The 26,772-nt window shown below is 41.2% G+C and overlaps 1 protein-coding gene across 2 annotated transcripts in view; it reads right to left on the bottom strand.

The window, feature by feature from the left end:
* The window catches only part of MGAM (maltase-glucoamylase), a 96,047-nt gene that overhangs the window by 51,081 nt on the left and 18,194 nt on the right, over positions 1 to 26,772 (bottom strand). For both annotated transcript variants that reach the window (XM_060415169.1, XM_027968390.3), the window contains exons 4-14: positions 16,941 to 17,061; positions 15,709 to 15,818; positions 14,713 to 14,864; positions 13,684 to 13,855; positions 10,357 to 10,456; positions 5,498 to 5,610; positions 5,065 to 5,190; positions 4,035 to 4,166; positions 3,768 to 3,884; positions 2,586 to 2,699; positions 1,031 to 1,115 (exon numbers count right to left, since the gene is read on the bottom strand). In XM_060415169.1, coding sequence (XP_060271152.1) covers positions 1,031 to 1,115; positions 2,586 to 2,699; positions 3,768 to 3,884; positions 4,035 to 4,166; positions 5,065 to 5,190; positions 5,498 to 5,610; positions 10,357 to 10,456; positions 13,684 to 13,855; positions 14,713 to 14,864; positions 15,709 to 15,818; positions 16,941 to 17,061 — 1,342 coding nt within the window. The remainder of the gene's footprint in view (positions 1 to 1,030; positions 1,116 to 2,585; positions 2,700 to 3,767; positions 3,885 to 4,034; positions 4,167 to 5,064; positions 5,191 to 5,497; positions 5,611 to 10,356; positions 10,457 to 13,683; positions 13,856 to 14,712; positions 14,865 to 15,708; positions 15,819 to 16,940; positions 17,062 to 26,772) is intronic.

Here is a 26,772-nt window from a genome sequence, read left to right as displayed (position 1 = left end):
AACATCAGTCCAACCAATGAACACCCAGGACTGATCTCCTTGGAGTCCAAGGGACTCTGAAGGATCTTCTCCAACACTACAGTTCAAAAGCATCAATTCTTTGGCACTCAGCTTTCTTCACAGTCCAACTCTCACATCCATACATGACCACTGGAAAAACCATAGCCTTGACTAGACGGACCTTTGTTGACAGAGTAATGTCTCTGCTTTTTAATATGCTGTCTAGGTTGGTCATAACTTTCCTTCCAAGGAGTAAGCATCTTTTAATTTCATGGTTGCAATCACCATCTGCAGTGATTTTGGAGCCCAGAAAAATAAAGTCAGCCACTGTTTCCACTGTTCCCCCATCTATTTGCCATGAAGTGATGGGACTGGATGCCATGATCTTAGATTGGAAGTCTTCAAAAGATGCTATAATTCTAGCAGATTATTCAAGATACTATTCCTCTGTGAGCCTCTAGTTTTCTTCAAAATACAACAAATGCTGTGACCCTAGGGCCACACCCTGGGAGATTCTATTGGTCAAAATTCAGTCAGATCTCTCTAGCATTGTATTCACTGACACTGACTTTGTCCTCCCAAGCCATGGGTTCTGGCTCCCTCTCATCCTCTCATCCATATCTCTTCTTCACTCTCTTGACTTGACCAAACTTAACTTCATCTGAAGACCAAACCTAGTTATCTGGTCTCTCTCTGGTAAGCCCTGACCTGTCTGGGTCCACACTTGAGAGCAACATGAACCACCTACTAGCCTCTGGTTTCTGTCCCACATCTTCTCCGGGCTTTCCCCTAGAAACAGCTCAGATGTAAGCAGAAGGACTAGGTTACCCCTTCTGAATTTATGCCTCATCTAAGAAAGCAGTGTTTTGATTTTCTTCTCTGGTTTTCTATAAAGAAAAATGGTACCCACATTTTCCTTCCCCTATGCAATTTATGTACAAAAATCCTCAGCAGGTTATTCATACCTATCCTTATGAATTTAAAATATGAGATATGTGTTGCCACTTTAATCAGACTAATCAACGCTTACTGGGAGTGAATGGGGGATAATTTAGATTGCTCATGGAACATCCTGAAACTGAGCCATCCACGAAGTTGGCGACTTCATTCATATCCTACAAGACAAAGAGCAAAAACTATTAAGAAAGAGTAACATTTCCTCATATGTTGCACAGATGGTGTCTTTTTTTTTTTTAAGGACTCAGAGAAATAATTCTACATATTTCTTTTCTAAAGAGGTCCTTAGGTTAAAGAGAGAAACAGATGTTCCTGCCCTGTCTTCCCTACCTATTGAAGGCTTTATGGAGAAGGTTGTTAAAATCCCTTCAAAATGATATATGTCTTCAATCATTTAAACTGAAATATTTCTCAAAATATTGGGTTGGCCAAAGGTTCATTTGGGTCTTTCCATAACATCTTACATAAAAACCTGGATGAAATTTTTGGCCAATCCAATATTAGGTGAATCGTATTTCAATTTATATGATCCCATATAAATCAACTTATATTGATACATTCTCTAGATATGCAAATATAGCTATGAATACATACATATATATATGCATTTCATATATAAACATATGTAGAGAGAGTGAGTGAATAAGCAGGTACCCACAGCTGTGCAAGTGAGAGGTCTGTAAAGATGAACACAGAAATACTGATGGTACATGCCCTCAGTTGATATCATTTTTGCTCTTCTCATCTGTTTAGCTCTTCTGTTTACATTTTCTACCTTTCCTTTATAAATAGAAAGAATTTCAATGCTAGCGCTCCCTAAATTGTGTTGAACACCTCCTGCTCTGCATTGGTTTTCATTCACTATTAGTCTATGAGACATTTGTCCTTTCTGTAGCCACAGTTCTGTCCACACCTGAGTACTCTGGCTCTGGTCAGTGTATCCAACTTGTCTGAACTGGCCATTGAACCATTCAGGTACCTTGTGACAATGACAACGTCTTCCCTGGTGGCTCAGAGGGTAAAGAATCTGCTTGCAATGCAGGAGACCCAGGTTCAGTCGCTGGGTCAGGAAGATCCCCTGGAGGAGGGCAAGGTGATCCACTCCAATATTCTTGCCTGGAGAATCCCGTGGACAGAGGAGCCTGGCAGACTACAGTCCATAGGGTTGCACAGAGTTGGACATGACTCAGCCACTGAGCGCACACAGACTTGGATAGAACTGACACCTGAGTTTACTTCCATTCTAACAATCTGCTTTTGAGTCTAAGCTACACGTCTTGGTAAGATTATTTGAATAGTAAGAGAGGGAATATTTGGAATCACTGCCACTCTTGCTTTCCTTTCCTCTTGACCCTGTGCTCCATGATTCAGTGACATAGAGTCTGAGTGTTAGCCGCTTACTCAACAGAATGTTAAGAACTCTAGATAGTAATTGAGAACCTACTGTATAGCTGAGGGAAATTTACTCAAAGCTCTAAATGGGAAGGAAATGCAAAAATGAAGGGATGTATGTATACGCAGAGCTGATTCACTTTGCTGCACAAATAGCAACTAACACAACACTGTAAAGCAAATATACTTCAATAAAAATTAATCTTAGGGAAAGAGAAAAAATGTTAAGAACTCACAATCCAGATTCCATCAAACTCTACTTGACTGTGGAAAAGCTCAAATTCATTTGTCCACCAAGCAGTACACTTAGGGTTGGTGTAATCAGGAAACACAGTTTTTCCAGGCCAGACCTTCAGGAAGAAAAGAAAATAATTAATCAGAGAAAGTTAAATGAGTACAGAGTAAAATAGAGTAGAGTACTTTACAAAGAAATTCCTAATATGATTATGGCAACAGAGCTGCCCAGACATAGGTCATTTTCAGTTAAGGATGTGAAGCACTTCAAATACTCAGGATAAATAGGAGTTGTCAACTGACACTTGAAGAAAAGAAGTTATTTTTTTTAATGATTAAATCGTTGTTAATGTTCAGCTCCCAGTCCCAGGAATGATAAATGAGGGAATGGTGGTGGTTTAGTGACTAAGTCCAGTCCGACCCTTGCGATCCCATGGACTGTAGCCCGCCAGGCTCCTCTGTCCATGGGATTTCCCAGACAAGAATACTGGAATGGGTTGCCAGATCCTTCTGCAGAGGGTCTTCCTGACCCAGGGATCAAATCAGGGTCTCCTGCATTGCAGGTGGATTCTTTACTGACTGAGCACAGAGGAAGCAAATGAGGAAGAGTACTGTGTAATTTCAACTGATGCATCACAAGTTGTATGTTCCAACCATCAGGCACTCTTCTCTGTTGTCTTTCTATCCACTTCCTGTCTGACACTACGTGCTCAGGTCAGCAGAGATATTAGAAGTGAAGCAGCAGATAATAATTCGATGGAAGACAAGGACAAATAGAAATTTGAGAAAGAACTAGTCAAACTTGTCAGATAACAGAATAAATTGAGTAAGAAAAGGAAAGAAACAGTTCCACTGGATTTGCCAATTTGAAAATAACTGGTGCCATTTGTCAGAGGAGGGATGGGGGGGAAAAGCAGACTGCAGTCAGCTAAAGAGCGAATGGGGAGTGAGGAGGGAAATATGCAGTATCTATGTCTATTGTTCAAAGGGACTTTGCTATGAAGGGAATATAAGAGCTCAGATGGGTAGTAGGTATTTGGAGATGAAAGCACAAGGGCAAGTCGATCCCCAGCAAATATGATAACTGAAAATGTAAAACAGAACAATTATACACACACACACTCACACACATATAACACAGCCACAGCCCCCTCTACCAGCTCCTAGCTTCCCCATTAAGTTACCTCCCCAATGAGTGGAGTCACTCCATCTGAAGTATTCACCCATATCTTCATATCTGAACCCCTGTCGTACGGGCCATAGGGATTACTTAGGGAAGAGTTGTTGGAGATGGCAGGATCCTAAGAAGGACAAAAATACAGTGAGGAACCTAGCTTTAAGCCAGAGGCACTGAAAGGAGATTGGAAATTGGGGATGAGGTGGGGAGAGGGGGCTTCAATGACAAAGAAGAGCAAGGACTTGATGCGGGGGTATAAGAGGACTGCCCGTACCACAATGATGACCAGTTTCTGTCCATTATTGTGTAATTCTTTAACAAACTCAGGGAAGCCCTTGAAAGCTACTGGATCATAAGTGAAGTCCTTTCTTGCATCCATGTAATCAATATCAGCGTGCTGAACATCCTGGAAGAATACACAAGGCCCACAGTTTATGGGCCCATCCCTGGAATCAGATTAGCTGCATCACTCTGCTTTGTTGTCTGGCCCTCTAGCATTAAAGTCCAATCTAACAAACAAACCACAACAGTCACACAAAAAAATCACTAAGGCTGTCAAAGCACATCCATTACCTAAATGCTATGTCATCCACAACAAAGAAGGGAAGGGGCTGTGTCCCCCACCTCCTCTCCCTCATTTGACTGTCCCCATTTTGTCTTGTTGCTTCTCTTCTACTTCGAGCCATCTTTGACATTTATTCTTTCCTAATCTTACTCTTACGAAAACAGTGGAGCCCAGAATGAAATTGACTCTTGCTATAGGACCTTAATGTCTGCCTCCAAGGGCATGGGGTAGAGGAGAGAAGATGATTATTCCAGAGAACTTTGGGCTTTTCCCTTTGCATCTCTTGCAAAACCTCACTATTCATTATATAATAGACACATTCAAGTGCAGTCATTTAAAACATAAAAATATGTTACTACATGCATGTACTATATCCTTTTGCTCACTTAAACTAGGAAAATAAGTTTTTGAGAAGTCAAACAACAAATGCATTATGTGAAATGTAATCAATACAGTAAGCACAAGGAAATTTTACTATCAAAACATGTGGTAAGAAAAATAGAGAAAGAAACAGATTGTCTCCCAACCCCATAATTGTGGTCTCTAAGAACTATTACCTGCTATAAAGAACCAGTTGCTTTAAAGGAATGGTTGGCCCAACAAAAAAGTCTGGCATTCTGAATATGTAAAAATATTTTTGTTATATATTAAAAAAAAAACTCAGGAGGAGAAAATATAAACAGATGTTCTTATTCCCCAATTCTTTTATTTTTGGAGCGTTTTTTGAAATCTTACTTACATAAGGCAGCTGCGCAGCACGGTTTCTCTCCACGACTTCTTTCATGTTCTCTAGGGTTCCATAGTCATAACGACTGAGATGAAACCCAAGCGCCCAGTATGAGGGTAGGGCTGGCCGTCCAATGAGCTGTAAGAATGATGTAAAATGAAAGTTAGGAAATACTCTGCCTTTAAAAAATTTTACTCTGAGCATTAGTTTGGGGGCACAAAATATACCCACTTCCCAACACACCATTTCCTTTATGTTAGATGCTAGTCTATTTTTCCAGCCCCTTTATAAATCATGGAAGGTAGGGTCAAATTATAGTAGCACATTTGTAGCAGCTACTTATAATATTAACAGCATATGTTTATAAGTCACACTTATATTAAATTTCATTTTCTTTGTGTTATTTAAGATTTCCTTAACCATAATCATGATATCGTAAGTTTACCTCTAAGTATTCTTGAACAACTTGCTCTGGAGTACTCCCCAAGAACACGTAAAAGTCGAGAATGCCCCCGATGGTGCGGTAAGTGATAGCTGGGGTGGGCTGGAGGAAAACCTCTTGAAGATTAAAAATGAAGCAAATAAACATTAGAATTTGTTCTAGAGTAATAATTACAAAGTTTTAGACTAGAAGATCCCCCATCATCTGAACACTAATGAAGTGATCATAATACCTCGTTTTTGTATAAAAAGGGACAAACGCTGATGGTCAAAGTCCACTCTCACAGCATGAGAGGGGTCAAAACATTTGTTCTGTAGCAGATTTTCATACTGGTGATGGGAGTATTTTCAGTGTTGTATCAGGATTTCATGTAAAAGCAACCATCGTAGCATAAGAATGATTATAAGTTGAAGATGTTTGACTTTCTGAAATCCCTTATCAACCTAAACACAAAGCCTCTCATAAGCACTCTGCTGTCAGACTTCCATAGTGGTCCAGTAGTTAAAGACTTTGGCTTCCAGTGTACAGGGTTTAAGTCTGATCCCTGATCAGGAAGCTAAGATCCCGTGTGCCTCACAGCCAAAAAACCAAAACATAAAACAGAAACAATTTGTAACAAATCCAATGCTGCTGCTAAGTCACTTCAGTCGTGTCCAACTCTGTGTGACCCCAGAGACAGCAACCCACCAGGCTCCCCCATCCCTGGGATTCTCCAGGCAAGAACACTGGAGTGGGTTGCCTTTTCCTTCTCCAATGCATGAAAGTGAAAAGTGAAAGTTGAGTCGCTCAGTCGTGTCTGACCCTCAGCAACCCCATGGATTGCAGCCTTCCAGGCTCCTCCGTCCATGGGATTTTCCAGGCAAGAGTACTGGAATGGGGTGCCATTGTCTTTTCCAACAAATCCAATAAAGACTTTTAAAAGTGTCTACATCAACAAAATCTTTAAAATTAAAAACTTCTAAATGATGCTAAAGCTGAAACTCCAGTACTTTTGCCACCTCATGTGAAGAGTTGACTCATTGGAAAAGACTCTGATGCTGGGAGGGATTGGGGGCAGGAGGAGAAGGGGACGACAGAGGATGAGATGGCTGGATGGCATCAATGACTCGATGGACATGAGTTTGAGTGAATTCCGGGAGTTGGTGATGGACAGGGGGGCCTGGCGTGCTGCAATTCATGGGGTCGCAAAGAGTCGGACACGACTGAACGGCTGAACTGAACTGAAGAAAAGAACTTAGTTGTCATAAACCCCTGCCCTAGAGCAAAACTAATGTTCTCTGAGACAATAAATTGGCAGCACACCCAAACAGACATGGCCACAAGAATATCCCACTCCCACTATTCTCCTAAGGACTCTGCAATCTTTCCGAAAAAGTCATTTGTTGTCGCATTAAATGCCCTCTCACCCCTTCAGGGAGTCATTTGCTTCATCCTGAGTAGCTTTCTTCCTCTACCTTATTAGGATGGTAGTGTTAGTTGCTCAGTCATGTCTGACTCACTGCAACCCCATGGACTATAGGCTGCTAGGCTCCTGTGTCCATGGAATTCTTCAGGCAAGAATGCTAGAGTGGATAGCCATTCCCTTTTCCAGGGGATCCTCCCAACCCAGGGACCGAACCCAGGTCTCCTACATTGCAGGCTGATTCTTTACCATCTGAGCCGACAGGGAAGCCCGTAGGATGGTATGTAAATTCTAACTCAGATTCTAACCAACCCTTTTAGCTACTTTCACAGGCCCCCAAATACCTAACTTAAGAGGACAGAGAAAAAAATTTTCTCCTCAGACATTCACAGCTACAGAACTTGCTCTTCCAATCCCATTACCCATCATAACTATGGGAATATGACTCAGCTAGACTCACAGAGGTCATAGCCTCAGCAGATCTCACACCAAGCAAGAGCCAAACTAAAACAATGTCAGAGATGATATTATAAATTCAAAACCTCTCTAAGCCCCCATTGCAATTCTCAAAGATGAAGTCTCCCCATCGCCTTGATTTGCACTAGAGATAATGAAACTTGAATACCTCGTAACACCATACACAAAAATAAATTCAAAATGGATTAAAGGCTTAAATGTAAGGCTGGAAACTATAAAGCTCTTAAAAGAAAATATAGGCAGTACACTCCTGGACATAAATCACAGCAAGATCCTCTATGACCCATGTCCTAGGGTAATGGAAATAAAAACAAAAATAAACAAAGGAGACCTAATTAAACGTAAAAGCTTTTACACAGCAGAGGAAACTATAAACAAGGTGAAAAGACAACCCTCAGAATGGGAGAAAATCATAGCAAATGAAACAACTAACAAAAGATTAATTTCCAAAATACACAAGCAGCTCATGCAGCTCAATACCAGGAAAACGAAAATTCCGGTCAAAAAGTGGGCAGAAGACCTAAAAAGATATTCCTGCAAAGAAGACAGACAGATGGCTAGTAAACACGAGAAAAGATGTTCAATGTCACTCGTTTTCAGAGACGTGCAAATCAAAACTACAGTGAGGAATCACCTCACACTGGTCAGAATGGCCATCATCAAAAAAATCTGCAAACAGTGAATGCTGGAGAGGATGTAGAGAAAAGGGAACCCTCCTACACTGTTGGTGGGAATGTAAGTTGATCAGCCACTATGGAGAACAGTATGGAGATTCCTTAAAAATCCAGGAATAAAACGACCATATGAGCCAACAATCCCACTGCTGACCATATGCCCTGAGGAAATCGTAGCTGAAAAAAACACGTGTACCCCAATGCTCACTGCAGCACTATTTGCAATAGCTAGAACAGGGACGCAACCTGGATGTCGACTGACAGATGAATGGATAAAGAAGTTGTGGTACATATTGTTGTTGTTGCTGTTGCTGTTGTTCAGTCGCCAAGTCATGTCTGACTCTTCATGACCCCCTGGATGGTAGCACACCAGGCTTCCCTCTCTCTCACCATCTCCTGGAGTTTGCCCAAGTTCATGTCCATTTAATCGGTGATCCCATCCAACCATCTCAGTAATATTCAATATTACCAGCCATAAAAAGGAATGTATTTGAGTCAGTTCTAATGAGGTGGGTGAACCTAGAGCCTATTATACAGAACGAAGTAAGTCCGAAAGAGGAAAAGCAAATGTCATATATTAATGCATATATGTGGAATCTAGAAAGATGGCACTGATGAACCTGTGTGCAGCGGAGCAATGGAAATGCAGACAGAAAGAACAGACTCACAGACACAGTGGGAGGAGAGGGTGGACGAACAGAGTAGCATTGAAATGAATCCATTACCACAGGTGGAATAGAGAGCTAGTGGGAATTTGCTGTACGATGCAGGGAGCTCAACCTGGTGCTCTGTGGCTACTTAGAGGGGAGGGATGGAGTGGGCGGTGGGAGAGAGGTTCAAGGGGGTGGGGACATATACACCTATGGCTGATTCACGTTGATGGATGGCAGAAATCAACACAACATTGTATAGCAATTCTCCTCCAAGTATAAAGGAATAGATTTTCAAGAATCAGTCCGGCCAGGCTTAGAGGGAAAGGTCACAGGACCCTAGATACACTAAGCCACCTTTCAGCCACCGGAAACTGCATTTGCATTACCTCATTCTATTCTTTGACTATCAGGTAGCTTAGAATCATCTAAAATTCAATTAAGTATCTTAGAATCATCTTGTATCACTCGAGTTATTCTCAAACAATCTGGTAAAAAAAAAAATCAGAGCCTAATTTTTCAAATTTCTGATTCTTTGCAAACTGATGCTTTTGTAAAAATAACACAAAAATTAAACACTAGTAAAAAGGTTCATGCATGCACTTGGATGCTATAGCAATGTTTACTTTCAGTTTCTATATTTGTCTTACTGTAGACCTGAAACAGTCTGTGAACCTTCCACAAACCACACTTTGAGTGGCCCTCTACTCAAAGTAGGCTCAAAGTCTACTGAGTCTCAGTCGAGAAGATGGTGGGGATCAATATCCTATGCTGATCATCAACTCTGGGATTCTGACACAACTGCTCTTCCCCTACAGTGACTGAATCATAGCCCTGGGATTATATGTGATGGTACAAGTAGAAAAATAGTTAAGAATCATTGATCTGGTCTAAAACCTTCAAAGATAAGGGAGTGAGCTACTTTCTGGAATCCTATGATATTACCGTGAGATCTTAAACTGTCTGAAAATATTCTGCATGGTCTTCAACACTCACCCCACTTTACCTTGCTACCCTTGGTGTCTCAGTGCAACATTCACTGCTCAGTTGTATCTCCTTGGTTAGGCTCAGCTATTAGAACAACTGGACTTTCCAGGTGGTTCAACGTTAAAGAATTCACCTGCCAATGCAGGACATGCAAGACATGCAGGTTTGATCCATGAGGTGGGAAGAAACCCTGGGGTAGGCAATGGCAACCCACTCCAATATTCTTGCCTGGAAAATCCCATGGATGAATAAGCCTGGTGGGCTACACTTTATGGGGTCACAAAGAGTCGGACACAGAGCATGCACACACTAGAAGAATTACCTGTTTTTTACCAAAGTTGATATTAACCCCTGTACTGGATAGATGTCTGAGGAAGGAGAAAGATAAATTGGTAGAAACTGCCTCAGAATAGCTTATACTAAAGGTTAGCTGCTTTAACTCAAAAATAGGAAATTTTCCAACAGAGGCAAACAGATGGAAGAAAATCATAAGCTAGGAGAGGACACTCAACTCATGGCCACCACGGGTCAACAAGTAATGAAATAGGGATGATCCAATCAGAGAACATATGAAACCCTAAAGGGCGCCATTCCTTTATCATGGTGCTGTCAGAAAGGGACTGAAAGTCATTCCTGAGTACTTTTTTCATCAATATTCCTTTAGTCTTTTACCCATGGCATTGCTGTTCAGCAGAAACACTCCAAAGGACAATCCACTAGCATCTTCAAGGCATAGGAAGAATGTCTGTGCACCATACAAGTTAGTTCCATCCTGCAGAGAGACAATTTAAAATCAAAAATTTACAAATAAGCCCCACGTGGCCAGAAATAGCTTAGGAAATCAGTATTAATCATGCAAGAAATGGACAAAAGAACTTGTGGTCAAAGAAGACACAGATTTCTAATACAAGGTCTATATTGATGTTGATGTTAATCAAATGAATTAGTATTTTCTTATACTAATGAGTCGGCTGTGAGAGCTTACGATGTGTTAAGATGTAGAAGAACAGGAGTTTTGAAACTGTAGTACAGAAAAGCTCTTCTCTATAGGTATCAAAAACAAACTTATGGTTACCAAAGGGGAAACTTGGCAGGGTGGAGAGGGATAAATCAGGAGCTTGGGATGAACATACACACATTACTATCTATAAGATAGATAACCAAAAAGGATCTACAGGGAATCTACTCAATATTTTGTGATAATCTATATGAGAAAAGAATGGATATATGTATATGCATAATTAAATCACTTTTCTGTACACCGGAAACTAACATAACATTGTAAATCAACTGTACTCCAATAATTTTTTGAAAAAAGCAGCTCTCCCCTCCAACAGGCTTGACCTTGACTCAAAGAGGTTTGACCTAACCCCACCTGCAAAAACTCCATCAAGTCCTAATATAAATCAGTTCAGTTCAGTTCAGTCACTCAGTCATGTCCAACTCTTTGTGACCCCATGGACGGCAGCACTCCAGGCCTTCCTGTCCATCACCAGCTCCTGGAGATTACCCAAACTCATGTCCATTGAGTTGGTGATGCCATCCAACCATCTCATCCTCTGTCATATATAAATCAGGCACCATTTAATTTGCAACTAGATGGAGATCTATTTAAGATATCTGGTCTTCTAGTCTTTACAAGAGTAAACATTAGAACTTGAGCTGGGCTTCTAGACTTGAGAACAGTAGTTCTCAACCTGGGCCACATTCCACCTCAATTAAAACAGAATCTCTGGAGACAGAAGCAGGCAGCTATAGTTTGTTGAATTTCCTGGGGTGTTTCCAAAGTGTAATCATGTTTGAGAATCACTGCTCTGGGACACTACGTCTCAAAATTTGGCATGCATAAAAATTCCAAAGGAATTTAATTTAAGTGTGGGTTCTGATTTAGTAGTTAGAAGAGAGAGCTGAGAGCCCAAATTTCTCGTGTGGTGTTTCCTGTACTGCATACTTCAAGCAGCAAGGATCTTAGGCTCCTTATTAAACAAGCATCAGCAGCCATATCCCAGAGGACCTGCTCTGAACCAACACCTGTCCTGTTTTTCTGATAGGATGTGGTATGGTAAGGAGCATGGGCCAGGGGTTAGATCTTATCTCTGTTCCTTACAAACTATTTTTTGTTGTTGTGTTTGTTGTTTAGTAGCTAAGTCACGTCTGACTCTTTTGCGACCCCATGGACTGTAGCCCGCCAGGTTCCTCTGTCCAAGGGATTTCCCAGGCAAGAATACTGGAGGGGGTAGTCATTTCCTTCTCCAGGGGATCGTCCTGATTCAGGGATGGAACCCACATCTCCTGCACTGGCAGGCAGATTCTTTGCCACTGAGCTACTAGGCAAGCTCGTGTTTGGGTTTTGGTTTTTTCTTGTTTTTACATTGTGCTATTTATCTGGCTTCTCTAAACCTCAGTTTCTTTGTCTGTTAAATGGAGTAAAATAAACTTATTTTTTGGAATTCTTTTGGTAAATAGAGATAATGTATTTTTTAAAGTCATTTAATAAATTATTCCTCTAATTTCCTTTCATCCAGTCACTAGTTCTGCTTAATCAGGAAAGTTGCTGAACAAAACCTGAATGTAGTATTACTGAGCCTAGAAAATATCTCTACTTTGAATTTTAGCAGTAAAAACAAAACAGAGAAAAAATAAAATAATTAACAACAATGAAACTTTATTCCTTCTATTTTCTCACTGCCCCAAACATTCTTCAAGGAAAGAATGATTAATATAGAATTTTAGTTGGTATTTTATCTTATTTTGCTGACAAACCTGGTAAGTTGGTGATTTGTAAAGGTCAACCTAAAATGTGGTGATCAGAACCAACATATTGTGCAGAATCAATATTGGTTTTTTCCACAACTGGTTAGTTCAAAGGGAAAATAAAATAAAAGTAGTTGGTATTTATTGAGCACTTTCTATGTGGAAGACACTCTTATAGAGACTCTATATGTATCTGTTCATTTAATCACCATCACAACCCTATGAAGTAAGTATACTACCCCCATTTTATGAATGGGGAACTAAAGATACAGAGGGGAAACCTGCCCAGAACCACATAACTGGTGAGTGCTGTTGTTATTCTTCAGCCACCAAATCATGTCTAACTCTTTGTGACCCCAGGGACTGCAGCACATCAGGCCTCCTGTCCCTCACCATCTCCTGGAGTCTGCCCAAGTTCATGTCCATTGAATCGGATATGCCATCCAGCCATCTCATCCTCTGTTGCCCTCTTCTGCTACTGGTGAGTAGCAGCTCCAGAATTCAGATCCAGTAGCCTCAGTCTAGCAGCTTATTCCTAACTGTTATACTGTACTGCGTGCACGTCTCTTCATGACTAATAGATGGGGAAACAATGGAAACAGTGACAGACTTTATTTGGGGGGGGGGCCTCCAAAATCACTGCAGATGGTGACTACAGCTATGAAATTAAAAGCCGCTTGCTTCTTGGATGAAAAGTTATGACCAACCTAGACGGCATATTAAAAAGCAGAGACATTATTTTGCTGACAAAGGTCCATCTAATCAAAGCTACAGTTTTTCCAGTGGTCATGTATGGATGTGACAGTTGGACCATATAGAAACCTGAGCACTGAAGAATGAACTGTGGTGTTGGAGAAGCCTCTCGAGAGTCCCTTGGACTGCAAGAAGATCAAACCTGTCCATCCTAAAGGAAATCAAACCTGAATATTCATTGGAAGGACTAATGCTGAACCTGAAGTGAAAAACTGACTCATTTGAAAAGACCCTGATGCTGGAAAAGATCGAAGGCAGGAAGAGAAGGGGACGACACAGGATGAGATGGTTGGATGGCATCACTGCCTCGATGGAAATGAGTTTGAGCAAGCTCCAGGAGTTGGTGATGGACAGGGAAGCCTGGTGTGATGCAGTCCATGGAGTCGCAAAGAGACGGACACAACTGAGCGACTGAACCGAACTGTACTGCTAGGAGTGACCTCACGAAGAGGCTATGATATTCAGTGAAGGGGGGCCCATCTGAAAGCTTACCCCATTGGGGGTGGTGTCCCTGGCAAATATGGGCCAGGTCTTCCAGTTCATGTCATGCCGGTACTGCTGGTGCACGTGTTCTCCCAGCCCATACACGTTGGCACTAGGCAGTCGGATGGACAGCTGCAGGAACTGGTGAGCAAACAGCAGGGGCCCAACGCTGGAGTCAAACCTGGACACAGGTAGAAAACATGGGACAGGTGGGCAAGTGGTGTGGAGAGAATGCAGCTGCTTAGAAAATTGTTCTTACAGCTCAAAGACTCAGTGTGCTGTGCTCTGCTCAGTCGCTCTGCTGCGTCCACCTCTCTGTGACCCCGTGGACTATAATCCACCAGGCTCCTCTGCCCATGGGACTGTCCAGGCAAGAATACTGGCGTGGGCTGCCATTTCCTTCTCTAGGAGATCTTCCTGACCCAGGGATGGGACCCAGGGATCTCCTGCATTGGAGACTGGATTGGATCTCCTGCATTGGATTATTTACCACTAATGCCACCTGGGAAGCCTCCAAAGACTCGATGCTCCCTGTTTAATCGGCTCCATTTGCCCTCCTGTGATATTTTCCAACGGATAACAAGAAAGAGATCAGGTACCATTTGGCACATTTCTTAGATTCGTCCCCCTAATACTCTATTATGTGATCAGACTATTCTTACATTATTGTAGATGCTCTACAGAGAGCTACTGGTGCATAGGTGTTAGAAACATGGAAGGGAAAAAAGGGACAATAAAGAGGAAAAATGACCTAATGGAAGGAAGAAAAAGAAAAAGGACACAGCCCAGTGCCTGGCCTATAATAAATGCTTAGTCATAACAGAGGAGGAGGGGGAGAAAGAGAAATAGTGGAGCAAGAAGAAAGAAAGAGGCAGAAAGGCAGCAAAAAGTATGCATTTGAAGGTGGAGAGTCTGGTCACCATCAGTGAGCTTACAATCGTCTAGGTTATTATAGAAAGGCATTCTTTTTCAGGTTTGCAAACCTCCCTCCTCCATAACCTTCAGACTCAGCTCTCTAGGTAAGTTTCCAAAACTTACAGAACACGATTGTTGCTCGTTCTGATCACTTTGATGCCAAACGGCTGTTTGGAGACCTCAACTTTATACGTCAAGGAAGAGGCAGCATTTCCTGTGAAGGGTTGCACGTGTTCATGGGGTACTTCATATCTGTTCTGGTTTTGGTCAGTTAACTGTCCAGAGAGGTTAGCAAAAAAAAGTCAAAATGGAAACATCTCTACTTTTTCTAAAACAGAAGTATGCCTACCAACACCATGCTTCCCAACACCTATGCTCCTGGCACAGGAATCTGGGCAGCAGATTACATCCTAATCTGAAATTACGTCACCCAATTCAGATGTTTAACACTTGGACATAAGTTGGTCTTTAGGTAGAAACTTACACTGTAAGTCTGTGGACATGACTTATCTCAAGAATTTTCAAAGCTGTGATCATTCTTTTCTTCCCCTCCCTACCACATTTCACGTGGTATCAAGGGAAAATGCATGAAAGCCAAAACTCACCAGTGAACCCTATAATATATATCTGGGAACTTATCACACTGAAGGAAGGCAATAGGTACCTTCAACATACAGATGCTAAGTAAGAAAATGACAGTAGATAAAAATACTCTACTAGCAAATTTTTCTCTTTTGTAGTAACTGCAGTCCTCAGGAAGGGAACAAGAACTTCTCAAAAATTTTTCTAAATAAGCAGGTATCATCTGATACCACTTATATGTGGAACCTAAAATATGACGCAAAAGAATGTATTTACGACAGAAAAAGACATAGAAAACAAACTTTTGGTTACCAAATGGGAAAGGCGGTTGAGGAGGGATAAACTAGGAATTTGGGATTAGCAAACAAAACTATAATACATAACATATTAACATATATATAATACATAACAAAACTATAATATATAGCATAAATGTTTAAGAACCAAGGTCATACTGTAGAGCACAGGGAACTATATTCAATATCTTGTAATAAACTGTAATAGAAAATAATATGAAAAATATAAATAAACTACAACCTTAAAGTGGAAACGGTTAGATGTCTGGTATTCTGCTGTGAGAAGGACATTGTTGACATCATTTCCAAACAGAGATGGAGAAGACAACCTTTCCAGCTGGGCTGTGAATCCTAATGTGAAAAGGAAGAGAGTTTTCAGAGTCAGCTGTGTAAATTCACAAACAACAGCTGCATACAAGTAACCTTCGTGTCAAAGGGGCTGGTAAGAAGCCTTAGCTTCCCATCAGAAGAGGAGGCACAGATGTGGACCTCATCATGCATGCATACCACACTGGACCAGATTCAGAAGCTAGGCACTGCTGCTACTTTATTCAAAAGCTATGCCTCTCTTCTCCAAAATCTGAACAGAAACACCCCTCTCCTTCCATCAGCCCATCAGTCACTCCTACACCCTTTACACTCTCAGTCCTCGATGTGTTCATATCCATTATTCCCTCTCTGTTGTCTTCATGTTACATCACAGGTGATCGTAGGCACTAACGCCATCTCCTTAGTTAGGTGACACACCAGATGAGAGTCCAGACCTTATTAGAAAAGTCCATCGGGCCAAGAGGCCCTGGAGGAAGAGCATGCTCTTCCTTTATGCTAAGAGCCTCCCCCAAGTGGTCAACTTCTGTTATCCCCAGAATGTTCATTATTATGGCTGCATTTTATAATGGGAGAAAAGAAGGGGGGGGGGGTTGTTTAGTCCATGAGCAGTGACACTGACTAGCTAACTTTAATAAAATGTTGATAAAATTGAAATTGTTTCCATATCATTAAAATTGCATTGTATTAGAGTTGTTGGTAGTCTCAGAGGTGACTGAGTCCAAAACTCTCTCTTTAAAAGTTAGAAACTTGGGGAACGAAGAGATCACGATGTATAGACAAGGTTGCATAAGGAAATGGCAACCCACTCCAGTATTCTTGCTTGAAAAATCCCATGGACAGAGGAGTGTGGGGGGCTACAGTCCAAGGGGTCACAAAGAGTTGGACCCAACTGAGTGCACTCACACACACATAAGGACAAAGACAGGAACAGGACATGTCTCCCAACCCTTAAGGCAGAGAGTGATCTTTTCCCTTGATGCAAAATAGATTCCAGTCCATGCTTGAGAGCAGTGCCCATCCTATCACAGGCACTGTGGCCGTGCAGAGCAACACCCTGCCTGCTGCTACAGCTCTCTACTGCAGTGTACAGAGCCACCCTCCAGAGGACCTGGAGTTCCTTCTTCAGGGCTCAGTTCGGCTTACCTGCATTTGTGTTCATGAGGTCGCCCCCTACTCGATAGCCATGATTCTTAGAATAGTAGCACCAGGGCTTACTTATGGTTCCCTGAGGACTCCAGCAACAGCCACGCTGGTCACAGGTAGCCTGAAATAAGAGATCAGTCAGAGTAACTCCATTCATTGATAAATATGATTGGAGCCTGTGGTCTCATGAACCTTGTTTTACAAATAAGTAATCTGATAGTCAAAGGAATTGTGCCGCAGCCCAGTCAAAGCAGTGTTTGCCCTCAAAACTCATTTTTCTGGCTAACATCTTTCTTTGTTATTGTTATCATATAACAGTATATGATTGCAGTGCATTCTATACCTCTCATCAGAATAAAACTGATAAATTTATTTAAAGATTCTAGACTACAATATAGCTATATCACCAGTAAGCCAAAATGACAAATACAGCTTCATTAATTTTGGTTTTGGCTTTTTAAAAAAAGACTTGGCAATTAACTTTATTCAGAAGCTTTGAAATCAAAGTAAATTTGCTTCGACTTTTAAATGTGCATATTATAAATTTGTATACTTAGTATATGTGACATATATACATATATATTATGTATATTCGTAAATATATATACACATTTTTATATATAGTCTCTCAGTTCATCCCAAGGCAGAAAGCTACTGTTCCATGAAACCCAAATAGATTCTAATTCTTATTTTTAAAAGTTACATGCCTTTAACTATAATTAATGACTCAATCACATGGATACTACCGGCTACCCAGGTGGCACTAGTGGTGAAGAGCCCTCCTGCCAACAAAAGAAACAAGAGAGATGTGACTTTGATCCCTGGGTGGGGAAGGTCCCCTGGAGAAGGAAATGGCAACCCACTCCAGTGTTCTTGCCTGGAGAATCCCACGAACAGAGGAGACTGGCGGCTACCGTCCATGGGGTCATAGAGAGTAGGACATGACTGAAGTGACTCAGCCTGCATGCACGTGGATAACTGAAATGAATACAATCTCTTTCTCATGTCAACTAATCTGGAAGAAGCCGTCAAATTAAATACAACAAAATGCAAAGAAAGTGCTCCTCTTGAAGAGTAATAATAAAATATTATAGCAAAAATAAGTTGTAGCTTCCAAGATCAGATTACGGAAAGTCTCCTGTCTTCCTCCCTGTCTTTGCCTTGTTCTGTCGGAGCCCTCCCTCTGGGGGAAGTGAGGTGCTGCACTGCAGTGTGACCCACATGGTGAGGAACCGAGGGAGGCCTCTGGGCAACACCCGGCAAGGCACTCAGGCCCTCAGCCCAACCACGCTTGAGCAGCTGAATTCTGCTAATGATTACAGTAATCACAACACTCTCCCTTGAAAAGAATCATCCCTCCGTCCCAGCAGACACCTCGATCACAGTGTGTCAGAAGCCTGTTGGCCAAGAGCACCCAGATACACGAAGGCCAGATTTCCGACCATAGAAACTGTGAGGAAATAATGTTTGCTGCGCCAAGCCATTATTTTGGAGATAATTTCTTCCACAGCAACAGATAACGAACACACCCTGCTACATTATTTTACAAATGAAGAACCTCGGGCCACAGAATTCAAAGTTCACAGGGGTGAAGTGATTTGCCAAAGCTCACTTAGTTAGCTATTGAGAAGGCAAGGATCAAAATTTAGTTCTCTTGCTCTCTGTTTGTTTTTTTCTATAGTCTGGGTTAAGTATCTGCTGAACATATGACCAACCTAGATAGCATATTCAAAAGCAGAGACATTACTTTGCCAACTAAGGTCCATCTAATCAAGGCTATGGTTTTTCCTGTGGTCATGTATGGATGTGAGAGTTGGACTGTGAGGAAGGCTGAGCGCCAAAGAATTGATGCTTTTGAACTGTGGTGTTGGAGAAGACTCCTGAGAGTCCCTTGGACTGCAAGGAGATCCAACCAGTCCATTCTGAAGGAGATCAGCCCTGGGATTTCTTTGGAAGGACTGATGCTAAAGCTGAAACTCCAGTACTTTGGCCACCTCATGCGAAGAGTTGACTCATTGGAAAAGACTGATGCTGGGAGGGATTGGGGGCAGGAGGAGAAGGGGATGACTGTCAGGAGCCACCACGGGAGATCCCACCCATGACAAGGTCATGTGGAAGAGAACTGTTAAGCAAGACTTCAGGACTCAAAGGGCTCCCTAGGCTTTTTTGAGCATCTACCGCAAAACCAGAATCTGTCTGTTCTACTACTTCATGACTTTCACCAACTCCTCTGACATTAACAGGAGGCTATTCCTGACTATCTTTCTCTGGAGAAAATCAACTTAGGGCTATAGCTAATAAGTCTCTTGGACATGAGAAAAATATTTCAAATCAAACCCCTCTGTTAGCATTCTAACTTGCTTGGCAGGTATACCCAGATTCTTGCAGCTACGCATGTGATTATTCACAGCCTCCCAACTATGACAGGCACGGAAAGCCTAAAACATAGAGCCTTTCAAAGAGTTAAAAGTTATTAGAGTAGTGCTGGCATAGGATTTCATTATTGGGCCAATGCTTGTTGCTAAGTTCCCATATCTCTTATCCACTGTGCACCTAGAAATGCATTAGTTAACATAGTTGGAAAGTAAGAAAAACAAGTGTAGCCTTGAAATTAACCACATCAGACTTCTGAGCTAATTGGTTCTTTCTTGTAACTCACTGCCCCTTTGCTCCATGAGAAATGTAACTTGTTTAATACTTTCTGAGGCTGACATAGATTAGAAATATAACAAAAAACATTTTGAGGGAAAATAAGTTTTCTGGTTGAGCAGCCTTTATCAAAAGAGGGTCATAAAATGTTCACAGGTCTCCAAGGCCAGAAGATAATGTACACAATATTGTTTTTGGAAAAGGTTTGCAGAAAAAATCCTGGTTTCAATAAAGACAAAACAGATGTAATGTTTGGGCTGACTCTGTATGACTTTGCATCTTTCATTTCCCTCTATGTATAAGACAAGGTATAAAAGTACCATTTAAAAATAAAGCTATTGGGCCTCGCTCGAAGAAGCTTGGTCACCCAGTGTTTTTCTTTTTTCTCTTTTTTTTCTCTCTTACATTCTTTTTCAGGCTGATCCCTTGGAGCATAGAGGCTCCCTGCGTTCACTTACCTGCTCGGGTTTCTAAGACCTGAACGGGAAGATGTTCTGCATCTTCACTCCCTCGGGAGACCGGGAAGGCACCTGTGGCCTCCGTGAACAGGGCGAACTTCTTGTCTCAGAGTTTTATTGGCTCTCTATGTAAACCAAGGAATATCAGCCTCTTTCTCTCCTCCATTTTCTTATCTACAATATTCTTTCCTTATCTCTCTCTAAATCATCCACCGACACCATTTTTCCTTCAGGTTCCCCTGGATCCTGCGGGGGCTGGATCCCGGCAGACAACAGAGGATGAGATGGCTGGATGGCATCACTGACTCGATGGAGGTGAGTCTGAGTGAACTCCGAGAGTTGGTGATGGACAGGGAGGCCTGGTGTGCTGCAATTCATGGGGTGGCAAAGAGTCGGACACGACTGAGCAACTGAACTGAACTGAACATACTTTCAGGGGATATGGGAATGCTTTACAAATGTAAGACACATAAAAATTGCTTAGATATATAAACAATTAGATTTAATCAAATGCTAATTTTTATGCTAATAACTGATATTAACGATCAAAAAATGGTGTCCATCTGTGGCTTCTGTTACTATGGAATCAGGCTTCATCGTGAACTCAACTAGTCCACAGGTTTTGTTTTTTCTTTTCAAAACCCATTCAGATGAAACTTCAGTATAACAGGAAAAGAGAAAGGTGTTGAAAAGAGTGTTAAGTAGAATGATTTCAGGATGCTCCCTGGAGCTTAATAATCTCTTCATTGAACTGGAAAGGGCAAAGATCAAAGAGTGGCCCAAGCAGAAGGAGAAGTGTTGGCTGCCTGGAAACCCCAGGCCCTGCAGCTGAGCTAAGCAGTGATGGGAAGCAGTGTGGGAAGAAGCAGAGCCCAGGCACACAGACAAGAGAGTAAAGAGTATGTGAAATATCGGAAATGAGTTGCAGAGAAAAGCTATGAAAAAGACAATATGAACAGGATCGAAGGCACACAAAAAGAATCAGACCTAAACCCAAGACAAAAAACAACCCTTGAAGTCAAACCTGAGAATTAAAATTTAAGAGAAACTGCCAAAATAATATAGGGTGTAGCATTTCCAATACAGTACTGAGGGGAAAAAATTCTCAATGCAAAAAATAAGGAAAGAAACCATGTATATGGGAGTGAAGGTGAGTGGGGAGCAGTATGTGAAAAAAAGAACAAGTGGAAAACACGAAATGAGACTGTAGTTTTTCAGGTCAATTGCTATATGGTTTAAATTATTAACTTAGAAAACAAAGATGATCTGATTACATTTACAGAAATACATTCAACTGAAGCTGCTTATAGACAGCACTCCCAAAATTTAAGCTTACAAAAGCACAGAAAACGGGGGAAACAGTTATGTGAGAAGAATACTAACCAAACACCAGAACTATAGTAATAGCTGATAAGTAGACTTTAAGTAAATATTCACTATTAGGGAGACACAGAGTCACTATATGAAGATGAAAACTCACCAGGAAGATATGACATCTCAAATCTGATATGCACCTGATAATAAAGATTCTAAGCATTTACAGGAAAAAAACTTTAAAGAATCAAAACGGAAACCCGAAAAAGATATTAATTATATCATGGACTAGTTTTAAAGAACTCCCTCAGTAATTGATAGATAAAGTAGACAGAAAAGTAAAGCTACTTTGCTTTTTGCTTAATAGATGCGTACAGGCTCCTACACTAAGACAGAGGGAAACACTGGGTTGAACTCAGAGACGGTGAGAAACCAGATGCTGAAGACACTCTTTATGGCCTAGTCGAGCTCTGTTCCACCTGAGCCTTTCTCCTCTACCCCTCAATCCTTCTTAACATTTAGAGACAGAAAAAGAAACAAAAAAGCAAGTATTTAGCATCATAGTCAAACTTGAAAGAAAAAGGAAACTTAGCATCCAGTCTTATCCATGAATGTAAAAACCTAAACAAGCACACAGTTTTAAAAACAGAAATCAGCCACGTATTAAATAAAGAGCGGGTGGTGTTTCTCCCAGAAACACAAGAATTGTTCAACACTAGGAAACCCACTGTATAATTTGTCATAACTTATTAAAGGAAGTACACAATACAACCCTTTAAATTGATCAGCTATTCAAGATAAAATTCTTGGCAAACTGAGAATAAAAGTAAGTTTCTTAGCTGGATAATGGGTATCTACCTACAACCTATAATAAGCATCTCACTAAATGTGAAATGTTAGAAACATTCCCTTTAAAATCAGAAAAAAAAAGGTAGATGACCCATATCTATGACTTATTATAATTAAATATGTATAGGAGGTCCTAACACTATAAAACTAATAAGACAACAAAATAAAATTTGCTGTATGACTCAGGGAACTCAGTCTGGGGCTTTGTGACAACGGAGAAGGGTGGGAAGTGGGAGGGAGGTCAAAAGGGAGAGGATATATCTATATCTATGGTTGATTCATGTTGATATATGGCAGAAACCAACACAATACTGTAAAACAATTATCCTTCAATTAAAAATAAATATGTTTTTAAAAACATATAAATTAATTTTCTAAAACTTGTAAAACAAAAAGGATGAAGCTAAGATGTCATTATTTTCTGACATAATATTGTGTAATTAAAATCTAAGAAAATTTATAGAAATAAATTTATACAAAATAAGTTAATTATTATATTAGATCTGCTTTCTTTTAAAGTTACAATTTTTTTTTCTTTTTTTGCTTTTAGTGTTCCTGGAATTGTTCCTTGAGATTGAGCTTGATTACACTAAAATATAAAACATCTGTTCATTAAGACATCATAAAATAGGTTAACACCACCTCACTACAGCAGAAGACATCTGCAACATGTATAATAAAAACAAGGAGGAGAATCTAGAATAAGGCGAGCAAGAAATGTGTACAAATCAGAAAGACTGAAAATAATTTACTGATAAAACTACATATGCCTGGGAATGTGTTGATCATTAGGTCATTAGGAAGCAGCAGATGTAAGATTAAATTGAAAAATCAGGACCTCAGCAACTGTAGCATTTATAAAAGATGGAAAGCAAGGTTGCAAGGACAAGCGCAAACAGGCGAGAAGGTGCAATGAGCATCCCTGGTGCAATGAGAGTCGGCCTGAGTGAGTCAGAATTAAGCCATCTCCTGCCGCTGGAGGGAAAGGGTCCACAGTGGACCTTGCTCATTCAGCCCTGCCAACCATCCTGTATCGGGTACTGGTTCCTCTAGCCCTCCATCCCTCCGTCCTGTTCTTACTATACTGTCCAGTGGCTCTCCACATGCTTTATGTTCACCAATATCTACTCTGATCAAAATTAGAATGTATAAAGTGGCTGCATGTCCCTGACACATGCACCATCAGGAGAGGGGGCCTACCGCCTTTCGCATTGAATCGCACTGCCCCTGGGATGCCTCCTTCTCTCCTGTTTGCATTTGTCCTTGCAATCTTAAGAGAGAAAGACTCTAAGACCACATGGAAAGGGGGCGGGGCCCAGGTGAGGTGAACCTCAGAACCATCTTCACCAAGGTGCCAGACATGAGTGAAGCCATCTTGGACCCTCCAGAGCCCATCGGCCTGCAAGTGTGTAGCCATCCCAGTCCAGACCACATAGAGCAGAACAATTACCCAGCCAAACCCTTCCCAAATCTCTGACCCATAGAAACGGGAGATGTTACGAAATGATTGCTGTTATATGTTTGGAGCAGTTCATTTGGCAGCAGTGAATAAATACAGAGACCATGCTGTAAGAAAATAGGGGACCTAAACAATTTAGGTCTGGTTTTCTTGGTCCAACATGGAGGGAGTGTGGAGCAGGTAAGAAGCAGCAGGGCTCATAGCTGCCTAGCTCTTCTCAGAACAGTTTTATCACTGACCTTCAGGGAATCCAAAAACATTGGATGCATTCACTCAAATGAACTAGATCCCAAACCCAAATATAAATACATTTTTAACTATCCAGTTTCTGTATCTCTTCTGCCCTCTGTTGTTATGGATAATAAAGACTTTCCTAAAATACCAGGAAAACTTGATGTTGCAAATAAATATAGAACCAGAAAGTTTTTATACAAAGGTAATAAGAGTGAGGAAAGGTATCCCATTCTCAAATACTGGCATCAATTTTAGAAGTTGAAAAATACTCAACAAGACACTTCCAAATCACCTTCTACTTAGTCAAACATTACCTGGACACTTTTATGTTCAGGAAGTTTGACAAGTGAGTGAAATTAATCTCAATTCATTAAAGTGCCTTACTTATAATTTCATAATATGCACTTTAAGTTTGGTTTAGAAAGTTAGCTTGACCGCTTCTTTCTATCCCATAGTGAAGTCTTACAGCAAAGAACATGCCTTGTCTGCAATTCTTATGATCTAGAATCTTGAGTCCCCTAAATTATACCACAGTGAAGTTCACAGAACATCTGTCAGGGCCTCAGAGGCATTATTTTAAAATCTTGTTAACTATAGGATTTAGTAGCATTCCTGGCACTTGTTCAGTAGTCATTTGTTAATGAATAAATTTCAGTGTCCACATTGTCTCATGTCACTGATAAGGTCTTGACAGTCTGCAAGGGACAGTCTGCAAGGGAAATGTGATTTAGTGACCAAGTGGCGGAGTTTTCCAGAAGTACAGCCAAGACCAGGAATTAATATCCTGGCTCCCCTAACATGCTGCTGCCCAATGGCTACACTATTGGTTCAATAAGTCTATATTCAGGCCTTTGCAGCTTACTGCCCTTCCCAGTACAGTACAATGGTTCTTAATTAATGTTGTGTGGACACAGTAATTCTGAGGTTGGAGACTAATAATGATCTGATATACACCTGCTGCTGCTGCTGCTGCTGCTGCTGCTAAGTCACTTCAGTTGTGTCTGTGACTCTGCGCAACCCCATAGACGTCAGCCCACCAGGCTCCTCCGTCCCTGGGATTCTCCAGGCAAGAACACTGGAGTGGGTTGCCATTTCCTTCTCCAATGCATGAAAGTGAAAAGTGAAAGTGAAGTCGCTCAGTCATGTCTGACTCTTTGCAACCCCGTGGACTGCAGCCCACCAGGCTCCTCCATCCATGGGATTTTCCAGGCAAGAGTACTGGAGTGGGGTGCCATTGCCTTCTCCAATATACTTGCTAATATACTGTAAAACTTGCTCCATTAAACACTTATTGATAAGAAACTGGAATTTGGAAAAAGACATAAGTAATAAGTAGATAATTACCAAGTATGTTTGTTATCAAATATGACAAAGTTTCTGAATAAGAAATAGTGTGACCACTCAAATATCATCAAAAAGATTACCATTAGTATTATTATCAATCTTATCCACAGGAAACACATAATTGCAAATTGTTCTCAAGTTAACTAAATGGTTACTCAGCAGGTTTAGTTTAACCATGTAAATCTCTTTTTATACAATATATTCCAATCTGAAAACCAAAGAGTTGAAAATCATTACCCACCATCTCTCTCCCAAGCTGGATATCTGGAATTTATGCTAAATATTTCTGCTCCATGCCATCAGTGGGATCGTTCAACTAAATTCTGGAATGGTGGATAAAAGGCTTCATCAGGGAAGTGGAAAGTGACACGCTCTTTCAGAATGGAGAGGTTCAGGGTAAATACAGAGTGTGAGCTAAATTGCTTCAGTCATGTCCGACTGTTAGCTACCCTACGGACTGTAGCCTGCCTGGCTCCTCTGTCCATGGGATTCTCCAGGCAAGACTATTGGAGGGGGTTGCCATGCCCTCCAGCTGTCACTAAAATCTGCATCGGTGGGATGCTCTAAGTGACACTACAGAGGCACAGAAAAGGGTAATTAGGGTCTTAGACGACAGAAGGAAGTATTTGAATATTACCCACTGCATCGTAATGTATGCTGTACCAATGCATCGTAATGCATGCTGCGGGTACTCTAGTTAGGTAGAAATGGAACGGAAGTAGGATGTTCAGACGAGCGCTTCAGCCATGCATGCAATGAAACAGGCGGGAGGGGCAGAAATGGAATTCAGAAGAGACGCTCACAGCCTACTGAGTAGTCCAGGCACGAAGTAACATTTACTCAGTCTTACTCAGTGCTTGAGTATGCCAGCGGTGAGAACGGAAATGATGCGCTTTTTCTAGAAAATATTGTTGAGAAAAATGTTTTAAGATACATGAAATATTGACCAAAAGCACTGAGGGGAAGAGTCAAGCAAAAGTCATGCTGTTCCAGCCTCATAGACTAGAAGCATAACAGTACTGCCCAGACAAATCTGCAGTTGAGACAGGAAAGCAGATTTGGTGAGAAGGTGGTGCGTTCCAGAGCCGTGATTGTGAGCCATCCAAGTGAAGATGCCCTGTAACCAGCTCCTAGTCCAGAACTAGAGATCAGGACTAGAGGCTTAGCTACTAATAACTGAGCCATCTTTCCTTCTGAGACCCATGAAAGGGGCCCTTTGAGCCCATTCTCTCTAAAAAGGCTCCCAAGAGCACTGGGGGGTGGTTGACAGATGACTTTATCCTTTCCTGGACACAGGATTCCCTCCCTTCACTGGGATAAGAAACAATGGGATTTACAACAGAGAATCATCTGAAGGGAGACTTATACTGTCAGTTCTTCAACCCCAGAGGAGAGAAGGTGAGCGGAATAAGAAAACATTACAGCAATGGCCTCAGCAGTAAGACATTGTGCCCAGCCTGGCGTCATATTCATAATTTCTTCCCACTTCCCTCCCCCATATAGCCTTAATACTTTCCTTCAACAA

This window comes from Ovis aries, chromosome 4, assembly GCF_016772045.2.
Source record: "Ovis aries strain OAR_USU_Benz2616 breed Rambouillet chromosome 4, ARS-UI_Ramb_v3.0, whole genome shotgun sequence".
In the NCBI taxonomy this organism is placed as follows: domain Eukaryota; kingdom Metazoa; phylum Chordata; class Mammalia; order Artiodactyla; family Bovidae; genus Ovis; species Ovis aries.
The sequence above is the reverse complement of the archived record's forward strand: the minus strand, read 5'-3'. Positions and strand labels throughout refer to the sequence as shown.